The sequence below is a fragment of the Amblyraja radiata genome, chromosome 21, assembly GCF_010909765.2.
Source record: "Amblyraja radiata isolate CabotCenter1 chromosome 21, sAmbRad1.1.pri, whole genome shotgun sequence".
In the NCBI taxonomy this organism is placed as follows: Eukaryota; Metazoa; Chordata; class Chondrichthyes; order Rajiformes; family Rajidae; genus Amblyraja; species Amblyraja radiata.
Window position 1 is genome coordinate 19,590,249 of NC_045976.1, and position 15,149 is coordinate 19,605,397.

Sequence of the window (15,149 nt, forward strand, 5' to 3'; positions counted from 1 at the left end):
TGAAGACGCACAAAGGGGAGGGGCGACCAGGCGACGCTGCCGGCAGCCAATCACAAAGCGGTTGGCAGGCGCCTGGGGGTCAGAGGGTAAAGCGAGGCCGTTGGTCCCTTAGGTTAGCGCGAGAAGCCCCGCAGGTGCTGCCAATCATATCGTCGATGTCTTTAGCATCTTTGGGTGCTGCACCGCCAATCGCTATCCTTCATCTCTGGTCCTTCAGGTGAAGGGGAGAAGCCCCGCAGGTGCTGCACCGCCAGTCGCTATCCTTCATCTCTGGTCCTTCAGGTGAGGGGGAGAAGCCCCGCAGGTGCTGCACCGCCAGTCGCTATCCTTCATCTCTGGTCCTTCAGGTGAAGGGGGAGAAGCCCCGCAGGTGCTGCACCGCCAGTCGCTATCCTTCATCTCTGGTCCTTCAGGTGAAGGGGGAGAAGCCCCGTAGGTGCTGCACCGCTTCCTCACACCGTTGGTTCCTCAGGTGAAGGGGGAGAAGCCCCGCAGGTACTGCACCGCCGGCCACTTTTCACCCACATACACACGACCTATCGTCTGAAGAAGGGTCCCGACCTGAAACATCACCCATTTCTTCTCTCCAAATGCTGCCCGTCTCACTGAGTTACTCCCGCATTTTGTGCCCAACCTCGGTGTAAACCAGCATCTGCTGTTTCTTCCTACACATTTTGTCGGCTCCTCAAGGTATACCTACTTTGAAGAAAATTTCCTCCTCTGACGAGAGTTCTGCAACATCCTCTCTGGCTGCTCCACATCTGTGTTGATCTGTCGTTTTTACAACCTACCCTTCCATATCTCTAGTCTCCCTTTTTCCTGACTCTCAATCTGAAAAAGGGTCTTGACTCGAAACGTCACCGATTCCTTCTCCAGAGAGGCTGCCTGACCTGCTGATTTCCTCCAACATTTTGTGTTTATCTTCGGTGTAAATCAGCATCTGCAGTTCCTTCCTACACGACCATTCCGGCCGCCTTACTCAGCTCCAAGCTGCTTTCGCGCGGCGCAGGACATAGAGCATCCATGAACGGGGAACAATTACCCACCCGATCGTGGCAACGAAAATGCCTCGTTGAGTTGTTCCAGCCTGGTCACGTTGTGAAGATTTGTGCTCCCATGGTACGATATTCGAAGTGAGTGATGGATGTTCGCCTGTAACTTGTAGTGACAGAAGGATTAATGATTGCAGTTTTGGTAATATTATGTATTTAAGAACATTTCACCACCCCCCCTCCCCTTAGGCTGGCATTTCGTTCTCTCGTCAGAAGGTACGACTGTGACCTGTGTTTTACACCAATGATCATTGCTTCTGCCTTCTTGAAGTCTGGCAAGGCGAGGGACAGCGAATTCACAACAAATTTTGGTATGAATATTTATGAATTCCATCAGTGTTCCGACAAGTTCATCCCTGGTCATAAGATCATAAATGATAGGAGTAGAATTGGGCCCATCAAGTCTACTCCGCCATTCGATCATGGCTGATCTATCTTTCCTTGCTCACCCCATTCTCCTGCCTTCTCCCCATAACCTCTGACACCTGTATCTGGTATCCAAAATAAGAAAATGATAAGCTTATTTGGTGACTATAGTTTTTTTTAATTGATTGGTTTATCACAGTTAATGGTCTCAGGTAATCCCAAAGTGTCTTGCAGACAGCAAAGCCAAGTTTAACTACTCTTATGATGTGGGAATCAAGACACCAAATGTACATACAAAGCGCATAAACTATGCAATTTGATTAGATCAATGTTTTTGTGATGGTGATGGGAATACTGCTTTTATGTAAATGACAGGATCCATAGCAGGGCATCTCGCTTAACTTTTTTCCCCTGGTGCCAGCCGGGCAACCTTGGCAGCTTTTTAGGTTGCCAAATGACAGTTTAGGTGGTCATTTAAGATGGCTTGCATGACGCGTGCGATAATGTGCTCGGACGAAGTGCGTAGTTACCAGTCGGAATTATGCTCAATGAAGCATTCACATATTATTTCTGCTTCAAATAAAGTCACAAACTAAACATATTCACCAATCAAGACATGATATATACCACAATGACATACAGCAAAATTATAATACAGTATCTCAACTCTTTTTACACATTGCAATTAATGCAATTTCTATTATTTCTTTCCACTTCCAACCAAAAATGTGGTTGGATTATTCAGCGTATGATCAACTTGTGTCAATAAATCCTGGACCATGATAACATATATGCTTAACCATGCACACTACAGATTGATGCAAGCATGGTTTCTGTGAAGGACCGAAAATTATCATGACATGGCCATAGCATGGGTCGTTATTGCTATTGGCACAGAAACACTCTCGCTTCCCACATAATTTATCCACAACAAAATATACAGGTTGCAAGGAATTTTCAAAAGCATTTTATGATAATAGCTGTTAAAACTGACTATACCCATCTGACAGGTTAAACATGACATTAACTAACAAGAGATGGACAAAGGACATAAATGCAGCAAATGTTCTTTTGGTAATATATTTAAAGGTGTCAAGACGCCACATTACCGGGCATTCAGATTAGATGTATGTGTTGTGGACAGCAATGAAGATACCCAGTTTGTAAGCACCAAATTTAAAAAAAATTGTTGATAAACGCTTTTTCAGTGAAGAACATTGTTTATAGAGTACTATGTTTACACGTTCTGTTGTGCTGCTGCAAGTAAGGATTTAATTGTACTAACTGGGACATGAGAGAATAAAACACTTGACTTACGTCGCTAACATGTGGGATAGAACTAGTGTACGGGTGATCGGTGGGCCGAAGGGCCTGTTTCCACGCTGTATCTTTAAATAAAACTAAAAACACTAAAACCATAGGAAATCTAAAGAAGGGTCTCGATCCGAAACGTCACCCAATTTCCTCTATCCAGAGATGCTGGATGGAGCTCCCCCGCACAATTAAAGCATGGAATAGTCATCACCCTACCATAGTTACCCAACCAAACGCAACTAAATTTAAGATAGCTGTTTTTTCCCAAGAACCCTTTTTTGCTTAAGTCCAAGAGGAGTCAAGAGAGTTTTATTGTCATGTGTCCCAGATAGGACAATGAAATACTTGCTTGCTGCAGCACAACAGAATATGTAAACAGAATACAGAACAGGAGATAAAAGTTCAGTGTGTCTAATAGGCTGTTATTTTTCAGAGTTTGGAGTTTGGTGGTGGTGGGTCCATTACAGTTTAAATTCAATTTGGAATATTTTTGGAGGACCAGGAAAACAAGAAGCAAGAGATACTCCAGCTCCAGGGAGTGATTCTGCGTTGGTTTTCAGCGGTCCCGGCGAGGCGGCAACCGGACAGCGATGGCGGCCAGACCTCCCACAATGCAACGGGAGGGAGAAAGTGCCCTACGCCGACCATTTGCCGTGGCAGTGCGCATGTGCAGGGCGGCACATGCGCACAAGCACGGCCGATGTGCAGGAGGTGGATGTGCAGGCCGTGGCAGTGCGCATGTGTAAGCCAGCCAGCCATGCCGGCGGATGAGGAGCGAGCAGAGAGAGGAGACCTGGCGGCCCGGACACGGATACAGATGGCGGGCGGAGGCGGAGAATGACAGAGAGAGAGATAGAGAGGGGGCCCTGCTCAGAGTTGAACGATAGGTGTCCTGGGTGCTTGCCAAGCCGGGCAAAATGGCATGGCTCTTATGTTGCCCGATGGGATTTTAGGTCGTCATTGGCACCCGGGCAACCGTTAATTTCGAGCCCTGCAGAGTATAAAGCTAATTAAAGTTTTTAAAGTGAATTACTTTGTAAAATAGAACAAAACTTGATACTGTACACCGCAGGCGAATGGTGAGCAAGGCTCCCCTAAAATTTTTGCGTTTGTACCATTTTGGCTGTATTTCGGGAACATACATACATACATACATACATACATACATACATACATACAAGATGAGACTTTTAGTTACCGTATTTCCCAGCAATGAAGTTGCGCCCCCATTTTGAGGAGAGGGAGGCCGGGACGGAACAGCCACCTTCTGCCCAGTAGCTACCCGCCAACCACCACCTCCACCGGTTGCGCCTGTGCCCTGGCTGGCTGGTGGGAGGGCCGGCAGAAGGTGCTGAGGTGGCGGCCGGTTCCGGCGGCCCCTCGCAGCCACCCGAGCTACTTCCCTCCCCGGCCACAATGTGTTGGCTCCGCGCCCGGATCGCCACGGCAGCTGCGAGTGAGTGAGTTGCTGGCATGATCTATGACCCCCTCCTTCTCAACGCTCTGCCCTCCCCGCAACTTTACCCCTGTTGGCCCAGCCAAGTTTACTACTTTGTGCAGCCCAGGCCATGCTGACCCGGGCTACACTCCCCACATGCTGTGGCAAGGAACTCTTCTTCCCCCCCCCCCCCCCCCCCAACCAGCGGCGCTGTCGTTTTACAGCTGCTTCACACAGTTCCAGGGTCGAAGGCGTGGCAGATTCCACAGAGCAGTCGCTACGAGAGTGGCATTGCTCGGCCTAACCTTCGGCCTCCGAGACGCAAGTCCTTTTTTGGGCCTTATTTTAGAGTAAAAAATAGCCGGAAATATGGTATATAAAATATAGATAATATAGATAGATAAGGAATAATACAATAATCCCGACAGCAAATGGACACCATTGTCTCTTAAGAACACAATTCATGCGGATGGGCAATTAAATTGAAAAGGATTGCTTCTTTTGAAACATGTGCAATGATACTCAACAATTAAACAATGTAACATACAGCCTTTGGTATTTTTAGCTCTCAGTAACAATAATACATTTCTTGCCATTGAATAGACTGTTTTGAGAATCCTGTGGAAAAAATAACTTATTGAGAATTTGAATTTGGTATTTGATATCATCTCAGTCTGATAGATCCTTGGTGTTTATTAAATTGGCTGCATTCTAGGTGGATGTTTGTAGGAAGGAACTACAGATGCTGGTTTAAACCAAAGAAAGACACAAAAAGCTGGAGGAATAGGTGACGTTTTGAGTAACCTTCAAATAATTCCCTCGTTTCCAATCAAAATCTCATCTTAAGCACATTGGCCTGCACAAAACAAATATTCCCCAATTCATTGCTCGCTTTACAGCCAATTCATGTTATGTAAACGGGCATTTTAGCCCATTTCGGCCCGAAACGTAACCTATTCCTTTTCTCCAGAGATGCTGCCTGACCCGCTGAGTTACTCCAGCATTTTGTGTCTGTCTCTAGGTGGAAGTTGCATGATCTAGAGTACCAAGAGAAAGAAGAAGCAAAATAGACTTGAACTGTACTGCAGCAAATCTTGCATTCTATTTTTTCAGGTGATCGTCCACTGGTTGTGCAGTTTGCTGCAAATTGTTCACAAGATTTGGCTGATGCTGCTCGCATAGTTTCCCCATTTGTAGATGGTGTAGACTTGAACTGTGGTTGTCCACAAAGGTAGGTTAAACTTATGGGTAACAATTTTGTTGTATTTTGTTCAGGTTTGAGAAATAACGTGACAAATTAGAGAATAATATAGGCAGTTGTAAGGTTAATTGTTTTGGAAGAAATAAGGTTCATAAGTTTAGAGCCTTAAATTAAATTAGACTCATAAGGTTCAAAGAAGCATCTTGCTGCTCCTATTTTGTATATATCCGTGAATCAACTTATTTCTGTGATTAACCAACTCGTAGGGAAGTCCATTGTTCCCTGCATATGGAAACTAGAACTACAGATAGTATTTCAGATATAGGGGGGTTGCACGTAAGGTCATCGGGTCAAAGGGCGTGACGCACGGAGCAGCTCAATCTGTGTGGTGGACATGGCAGCTTCCGGCATACACTGTTAACACACGGTACGCGTACCTTATCAGTTAAAAAACGCCAAAATTGTCGTTTTTTTGTGCTATAAGTATTTGTGGATGCTGTCATGGAAAGCGGGAAGGTTTGCTCTGAACCTGAGCACCAAGGTTTAAGTGACCAAAGGAGCACATCCCTCGGGACAGCCCCCACTCTCCCCCTCGGGTCAGCGCTGTTCGGCCACGGCTGCTCTCCGCCCCGTCTCCTTCTGTGGACCGCGCTGTCACGGGGCTGTGGGTCGCCAGCGCCCACACACGGGGCTGGGGCGGAGCGGGGCTGAAGTCGGAGTGGGGCCGGGGTGGAGCGGGGCCGCGGCTCCAGGCAACGTCAGCTGCAGCAGAGTTGGGGACGGTCTGCTCCCTCCACCCACCCAGAGTCACTCACTGACCGCGCTGCATCAGCACCCTGACCTCTTCCTCTCTCCCCCCTCCTCCCCTCGACCCCCGACCCCTTCCCTCCCACCCCTGGCCACGGGGATAGATGGCCTGGGGTCTGCGGGTGTGCAACCAGTCCGGATGCTGGGATAGAAGAAGGGCCCGCTGTGCTGGCAGCCATAGTAAATGCTTACCTGCAGTTCACCGCGTGTACTCCAGTTGGCGTTGCATGGCAAAGGTACGGGTCACGGGTCGTGACCTCGACTGCGTGCAACCTCCCTATAGCATCAAAGCTCCTGTCTTTTTTAGGGTCAGCCATCGCATACACCAACATTTTTGCTACCTCCAACGGGATCCCATCACTAGTCACATCTTCCAAATTCCACCCCTTTCCGCTTTCCGCAGAGACCATTCCCTCCACAACTCCCTGGTTAACTCATCCCAAACCACCCCCTCCTCAGGTACTTTCCCCGGCAACGGCTGGAGATGCAACATCTGTCCCTATACCTCCTCCCCTGAGTCCGTCCAAGGACCCCAACAGTCCTTTCAAGTGAGGCAAAGGTTCACTTGCGCCTCCTCAAACCTCATCTACTGCATCCGTTGTTCCAGGTGGGGACTCCTAGATATCGATGAGACCAAGCGCAGGCTCAGCGATTGTTTCACTGAACACCTCCTTTCAGTCTGCCTAAACCTACATGATCTCCTGGTTGCCATACACTTTAACTCCCCCTCCCCATACTGACATTTCTGTCCTGGACCTCCTCCACTGGCAGAGTGAGGCCAAACGCAAATTGGCGGAACAGCACCTCGTATTTCGCTTGGGCAGCTTTCAACTGAGCGGTGTGAATAATCAAGTAACCCTTGCTTTCCCTCTCTCTCCACCCCTCCCCCATCCTAGTTCTCTGACCAGTCTGACCGTCCTCCTGATCAAATTTTATCTTTATATGCCCCGTTGTCTTCCCCCAGATAACAATGATCTATTCTGCATTTTCTTTGGTATTCGTCCCCTTTGATATCTCGTTTTCGCACCTTACCCTTCCATATACCTGTGTCTCCCTCTCCCCTGACTCAATCTGAAGAAGGGTCTCAACCTGAAACGTCGCCCATTCCTTCTATCCAGAGATGCTGCCTGTCCCGCTGAATTATTCCAGCATTTTGTCTCTCTCTTCCGTGTAAACCAGCATCTGCAGTTCCTTCCTACACATATGAGATAATTAACTTTGATTTTGTGGAAACATTCACAGGCCGTACGGCCTACTTTCCCTATTCATTATATTCTTTCTTTTATCAGCAGTTGATAACAATTTCATGTTTTGTATGCAGTACAAACATCTAAAATGTACTGGAAACACGTGGAACTGCAGATGCTGAAACCTGGCGTACAATACAAAATGCTGGAATATAGCAATGAATCAGGCAGCATGCTGGGACTGAAGAATGGTCCCAATCCAAAACAACGCCTATCCATGGCCTGAACCACTGAGTTACTCCAGCACTTTGTGTTCTAGCTAGGATGTACTGCTTTGTTTAGATGTTTGTCAATTACATTTTTTTTTAAATCCAATTTGTCATCCATTTATACAGACTTGTAAATTATTTAGATTACTGATTTATCAATATGCATTCTTATGTGTTTCATTATTCTTTCAGGTGGGCAATAGCAGAAGGATATGGTGCCTGCTTAATTAACAAACCAGAACTGGTTCAGGATATGGTGCGTCTTGTTAAAAATCAAGTGGAATGTCCTCAGTTTTCGGTCTCCATTAAGATAAGGTAGCCTTATAAACACAACTAAAAATTAAGTTTCAAATTACATAATTATTTTACAAACTGGACAGCTCTTACTCAGTTTATGAAAGGAATGCATTCCTAGAAAATATTTCACTGGGAGAATTTCATAATTGGAATAGATTACAAAATGGCCTGTGGATATTTTTGTACTATATATTTCTATGTACAGATACTGCATGAATAGTTGAAGTGAAAAAATGCTTTTAATTATAGAAAAGTACTCCAAAGGATCAATGGCATTGTAACGCAAATTCATAAATTAAATGCTTCTATATTGAGGAAGATTATACTTGGAACACGTTTTGTAAATCAAATGACGGTGGAGTAAAGTACATCAAATCATTCATTGTGAGATTTTCATTCAATACTTTTACAGTAAGCCCTCATTTTAATGGACCTGTTTATAAGGGATTTTGGTTATAGCGGAAGGACCTAACTACAGCTGCTGGCGTCACCCCCAGCTCACGCCGTCTCCCCTGTCATTTTCAGGCTGGACTGCCAATGCCACCTCTTGTTCGCGGTGCCTCCCCAGCCACGCCTGCCGTCACTGCTGACGCTTAAGGGCCTGTCCCACTATACGAGTTTACCCAAGAGATCTCCCGAGTTTAAAAAAAAATCAAACTCGTTGTAAGTACGCAGCGGGTACGTCGGAGCTCGGGACGTCTCTTAGCGGCTCATAACGCTAACGGCAGGTACTTGGGAAACGCGGTAAGCTCGTGTAGGTTTTTCAACAGTGTGAAAAATGTCCACGAGAGCCCGAGTACCTATGAACGGCTATTACCGTAATTCTCCCAGTTCGAATCGGGAAACTCGGGAGAACTCTTGAATTACTTCGTACAGTGGGACAGGCCCTTTACCTGTGCTCTGGCCACCTGTGGGCCACGGCCAATGACATCGCCAATCCTCGCCTCTCCCCTGTCAACTCACCTGGATTCCAAGCCCAGTTCCTGACTGAGAGAAGAAGAGTCTCAACCCGAAATGTCACCTATCCACATTCTCCAGTGATGCTGTCTGACCTGCTCAGTTACTTCAGCACTTTGTGTCTTTTTGTGTATTTACCAGCAACTGCAGTTGTTTGTTCGTACTGCTTTTACAATGAAGATTCATTACTCGATTATAAGCAAACAATCGGCAATAAAGGACACCATTCCGACTCCATGGTCTGTTACAATGAGGGTTTACTGTATTAGTAAACAATATGACAATAGTTTAGTTACAGTAATATTTCTCTCGCATGTGGTAACAGAAATTTGTCAGATAGATCTATTATTTTTGGCACTGCCAAGGAACACAGTTCATTCATCTTATACACTTATTAAGAAAATGCTCTTTGCTAAATTATCAAACTTTTCATTCACAGCCACTGGCACGGGAGTGCAATGGTAAGCCAGAGAATGCTGTGCAACACCCTGAAATATTACCTTGATTACCAATTACCTTCCAATCATTATTCCTTATCTCAGTTGTTATTTGCAGTGTTAATTATTTGCAATTTTGTAATTCCACTCTATCCAGGCCTTTCATTATTCGGTAGTTTCCTCCCTCATTCTTTAAACTCTAACGAGTACAGGCCCACACACTGTTCTTCCTTCTACTGTGTGACTATTGTTTAACCTAATGAATATCACTGCTAATCACTGATTTTTTCAAGTATTGTTGAACGCAGCAGAGTGCTGAATCATCAACTGAAGGAGGACATTAGGTGGAAATCAGAAGGACGTTTCATTGTCTGTGTTAGGCTTGATGCCATGAGACTTCATGTGGTCTGGAACTACTCCAACCTGCCAATAAGCCATTGTGTTGCTCTCACTGATGAGTTTATCCTACCACTGGAACAGAGTGTACTAAGGAATTGTGATAAGGGAAGTATGGTATACTACCTGTAAGTTTGGTTTCTGTGAGGATAAGAAGGTCAGGCAGTTATTTGACTAGTCTGTAGTACAACTCTCCCAATTTAGGCATCTGATCCCAAAAGGTTGTGAGAAGTAGTTTACAAGATTGATCAGACTGGAATTTATTTTGCTGGGCATGCATTGTGCCTAACTCTGTGCCATGTGGTCAGCATAATGGTTAAGCACTGAAAGAGTTGCTATTATATGTCGGAGGTTATTTAAGAGCAGCCCTCTGAAAGTCACCTAGCCTAAAGATTTATTTCTCAGGACAGTTGACATATTTAGAAATGTATGCTACTTAATGCAAGAAGCTCACATTAATGGACTAGATTAATAAATAGACTAAAGTGGCATGGGCTGGTAATCTCTGATGCAAGAAGTTTTCCACCCTCTTCAAATTGATTAATGTTTTTCCAGATGTTTACATGCATTGTCGAGCATTAACGTCAACTTAACATCCCCCTGTTATTTTATTGAAGAGTTTATCAAAATTTACCTTGTCTATATACATTGAAAAACTGATGTGCAAGCAGAGATTTCTCGGCAAAGTCTGATTTATTTTAGTTTTATTTGTGTTTTTGAGCACTTTGTTGAAATAATATTTTACTATAAATTATAGTTCTGATATTTTATCTGATAGAATGTTACGTTTTATTGTGGGTTAATTTCACCTGTAATATTCTCTATTCTGATGGCATTACAGATTACACAAAGATCTAACGAGAACTGTAGATCTGTGCCGAAAGGTTGAGGCAGCTGGAATTTCTTGGATTACTGTTCATGGCAGGGAAACGGAAGAACGACATCAACAGATCCACTATGATGCAATCAAGATTATTAAAGAAAATTTAACTATACCTGTAGTAGCAAATGGAGATGTCCGGAGCAGTAAAGATGTGGATCTTGTACATCAGCTTACGGGGATTGATGGTAAGGAACCTTGTTAACATAGTTGAATCTTTGATGTGGACAAATTGGCTCTTGCACCCATATTTGACCTGGTGCAGGATTTATGACTTTATTGACTTTAATTGTAGGGTACAAGGAAGAAGGGAAAGAAGGATTCATGGAATCATGAGATGTTTACAGCAACCTAGATATGGCCAATGTGGATATAAGCGAGTTTGGTATTCCGAAAAAAACAAGGAATCATTGGATTTGTCAAAGGTCACTCGCTATAAAGAAAAAGCAAACGAAGCGCTGGCTGGAGAAACTGTGTATAAATTCTTATCTTTATTCATGATTTATGTGTAAAGAGATGGGTGTAATTCCACTTAATTCACAACCTCGAGGAGGAGTGAGGGTCCCCGGCCTCCCCTGCGCCACAGCGCCAGCCTGGGCTCGGCCCCCTCTCGACTGGGCCGCACAGCAGGCGGCCTTCAGCCCCGACCTGGAGTAGGAGCTGACCCAGACTCTGGGCTTGGGGCTGGGCAAGGGAGGGGGAGGACGTTGCTGCTGCTGCCAGCACCAACACCACTGGCAGCTCCAGCGGGCGCCCGGCCTGCCCATGGTCAGCAGGAGCCCGTCCGCAGACTCTCTCTCCAACCAGGATGACTCCAGCAGCAGTGGCTCCGAGTCGCCCGTCTTCGAGCATTGAGTATAATGCCAAGAAAAATTGTACACTATAGAATAAATTTAGTTTTTGATTAATTCATTAATGTCTATAGATTACATTACATTCCAGTACTGCATTTGTTGAGCATTGGTTTCTTTTTGTGAATCTTGAATTTGCTTGTACTGAAAGCTTCTCTGGAGAAAAGGAAAATTGATCAAATAGTGATTTTTTTAACCACAACATTTTTTTTCATCGGTTAACAATATTTATGGACAAAACTATTGTACCCTTTCTAAGAAGGTTATTGTGACCTCATTAGTTTATTTGAATTTGTGTTTGAGCTTTATTATTAACGTTAAATTATTTACATTTTATTACAGGTGTAATGGCTGCACGGGGTCTTTTGGCAAACCCTGCTATGTTTTCAGGATATGAGGAAACCCCTTGGCAATGTGTTCAGGACTGGATTGATATTGCTTTGGAGCACGGAACCACATTCACTTGTTTTCATCACCATTTGATGTACATGTTGGAAAGAATAACTTCAAGGCAAGAGAAGAAAATCTTCAATGTGCTTTCAAGTACATCAGCTGTTTTAGACTACCTTGGTGAGAATTATGGTTTATGACCATGTAAATATTAATTTTTAATAAATTTGACAAAAGGCGGATTTTAAGAAGAAATTGAAGGATATACGTGAAATTCCGGACTTGGCTTTTGACCCTATGGAAAATTCTGGCATATATCACTGTCCCAAAACATGGAATTACAAGTCCTTGGAACGCGAAATACCATGAATCCCTGGATATGGAGGGACATGGATTATGTGCAGGCAGATGAGAGTTGGTCTTGACATCATTGTTTGACATAAACATTGTGGGCTGAAGAGTCTGTTTCTGTGCAGTACTGTTCTATGCTACTTGAATATAAGTAGTCTGCTATTTCAATGGTTTTCAGTTCAACATTCTTGCATGGAGTTGAGGACTTTATCCTTTCATGTAATTTTTTTCTGCCAAATGTTAAACTTTTCTTTGATGATACGTACAGTGATGAATATGGTGTTATTTCATTTCGTGAAATGTATTGTCTAATGTTTCCTACAAATAGATTTAATATTTCAGTGAGACAAAGTTCAATGTAAATCATCAACATATTGCACAAATATTCAGTTATTTTTAAATAAAATACATTTTGTATTCAAAACATAAAGTGCTAGAGTAACTCCAGGGCATCAAGCAGCAAGATGGTGTACATTGCAGCCACTGAGTGCTGTAAGTGGAGTAAATTAATGTTTATGGTGTGTGTCACTGTTGAAACCATGGATATTCTAAGATAATTTTTTTTATTTCTTTCTGTCCATTACATGATCATTTGCCCCTGTGTAGCTCTCCATATGGTAGCTGTTTTGATATTCTATTCACAAATATACTTCTAACTTTGTAGGGGGCGCTGCTCTGGCAGCAGCCATGTCAAGCAGCTCGTCAGTTTTTCAACCTTTTTTTATTTTTTTAGTATGTTTTAAAGTGTGTATTTAATGTTTCTTTGTGTGTTTTATGTGGGGGTGGTGTGGGGGTGGTGAGGGGGAAACCGCTTCGGTCGCCTCCTCCATGGAGAGGCGAGTTTTTCCAGGTCGCCTCCCCCGTGGCCTAACATCAAGGATCGACGCGGCCTTTCCCGGAGACACGCCCGGAGCTTCAGCGGCGGGCGCAGCGTGGACTCTCGGCGTGGAGCGGGTGAGCCCTCGCTGGAGGGGAGCGCTCCGTTTCGCTGGCCCGGGGCAGCCGGCAGCCTGAAGTCGCAGCCTGTAGAGCTCCAGCTGGTGCGGCGTCTACAGCCCGGGATCTCACGTTGGGGACCTGGGGGAAGAAGAAGCCATCACTGCCGGCCCGCGGCCGACTTCTACCGCGGGTCCGGCATGGACTTACCATCACCCCTGGAGGGGAGCTTCGACCGCCGGCCCTGCAGTCTATGGTGCTTCTGGCTGCGGCGGGGACTTTAAATCTTGACCGCCGGCCTGCGGCCTACAACAACTTAAAGCCGCGGTCTCCGGTGAGGAAGAGCCGATCCTGGACTGACTCTGGACTCTGGTCCTGACCACGGGGGGGAAATGGAGGAGGACTGGCCAAATTTTGTGCCTTCCACCACAGTGATGAATGCTGTGGTGGATGTTTGTGTTACAGTTTTATTGTGGTTGTGTGTTCTTTATTATTGTATCGCTGCAGACAACCCAAATTTCCACCAGCCTGGCTGTGTGGCAATAAATTATATCTATCTATCTATCTAACTTGCCCTGCTCATCAGTTATGTGATTCTTTCAACTAATTGTAGATGCTGAGGTGATTTGTCTATATAGAATCTGTATGTCTAGAATCTTGTCTTGCCACTTGATGTGAAGTATTTTGTGCAGAGCGGTCATGTTGGAGGGGTTACGCTGACTGGCATACTGTCCATGACTTGCAAGCATAGACTGGGGTGAGTACAGCAACAGCATGATACATGCTAGGCTTGTTCTTTAGGCTGATTCCTCTTCGTTCCCATGCTTTACATCATCTTCCAATCCTATTGATCTTCTTATTGAGTCCACATCACGAGATTAGAAATTGTTCAGCCAGAGCTGAACACACATCTCGGCATCTGCATTCAATGGCTTCTTGTGCTTATCTTGTTGATGACCATCAAGAATATGAGCAAATCTTGAGAGTGCTGGCAAGCTATGTGAACCTTTCTACCATGGAAAGCCTCTAACCTTTCACAGCAATGTTTGGTTCTGTATATGGGGTGTTTGGCACAGGTTGATGACTTTTATTGTCTTTTCTTTGTTGCAATTGTGAGCCCAATGTTGCCACAGGCACTGGCAAATGTGTCCAAGCTTTCCTGTATATCTGCTCTCAGCCCTCAGCTTGCAATGAGTGCAGTCACTGATAAACAAATCCTTCAAGGTGATTTCTCCTACTTGGTTTTGGCTGAGAGTTAAAAAGTGCACTGCCAGTCCTATGTCTATGGATTATTCCATCCTGTTTATTAGGGGAAGCCAAACATCAATGCCATGTTACCAATATAGAAAATTTCCCTCTGTTATTTTGTGAATCACTCAGACTTTGGGAAAAACCATGGCATCTCCTACATCCATTTAATAAGAGGAGGGTGGAGGGGCGGTTGGGAGAAGTGGGTGTGAACTGGGGTGTTGGGGCTGGCCACAGGAAACAGGGAAGAGGAGAATAGAAAAACGTAGAAATAAATGAGGGTAGGGTGTTACCTAGAACTGGATAATTCCATGTTCATACCATTAGGTTGTAGCCACACTTCTTGTCCAGCTTTCCCCTACTAATCAGTCTGAAGAAGGGTCTCGACACAAAAATTCAGCTGTCCATGTCCTCCAGAGATGCAGACTGCACCTATAGAGATATTTCAGCACTTTGTTCTATGCAAGATTCCAGCAATTGCAGTTCACTGTCTACTTTTTTTGTATGTAATATTTGATTGACCATGATCATTAACTGTACAGTTTTTATTCCTACTTTTGCTTTGGATACGCGGAATAGGTTCCTTCAACACTTCAATAAATCAAACTCAATAGTTTCTACGTTGAGCTAAAAGCAGCTCTTCCCTCTTAGCTCATTACTCTTGTCATTTTATATATTGTCTGTTTGGCCTCCATTTATGGGCAGTTTATTTTAATTCCAAATCCTCTTTCATAAGGCATATTCCCTTATTTTTTATCTAATCTGAATAAGG

At 44.6% G+C, this 15,149-nt stretch overlaps 1 protein-coding gene across 4 annotated transcripts; it reads left to right on the plus strand.

Moving 5' to 3' along the window:
- The first annotated feature begins 69 nt into the window (after positions 1–69).
- Positions 70–12,852, plus strand: dus4l (dihydrouridine synthase 4 like). 4 transcript variants are annotated; one of them, XM_033039714.1, is made up of 8 exons: positions 70–174; positions 371–495; positions 938–1,133; positions 1,242–1,363; positions 5,284–5,401; positions 7,827–7,949; positions 10,563–10,789; positions 11,795–12,852. In XM_033039714.1, the coding sequence occupies exons 3-8, from the start codon at positions 1,024–1,026 to the stop codon at positions 12,040–12,042; spliced, it is 948 nt and encodes a 315-aa protein (XP_032895605.1). In that variant the 5' UTR covers positions 70–174; positions 371–495; positions 938–1,023; the 3' UTR covers positions 12,043–12,852. The 4 variants fall into 4 exon arrangements, with proteins under 4 accessions (XP_032895605.1, XP_032895604.1, XP_032895606.1 ...); XM_033039713.1 differs by lacking the exon at positions 70–174 and adding an exon at positions 304–370 and having other exon boundaries at positions 437–1,133; XM_033039715.1 differs by lacking the exons at positions 70–174; positions 371–495 and adding an exon at positions 310–370 and having other exon boundaries at positions 496–1,133.
- The last annotated feature ends 2,297 nt before the right edge of the window (positions 12,853–15,149 follow it).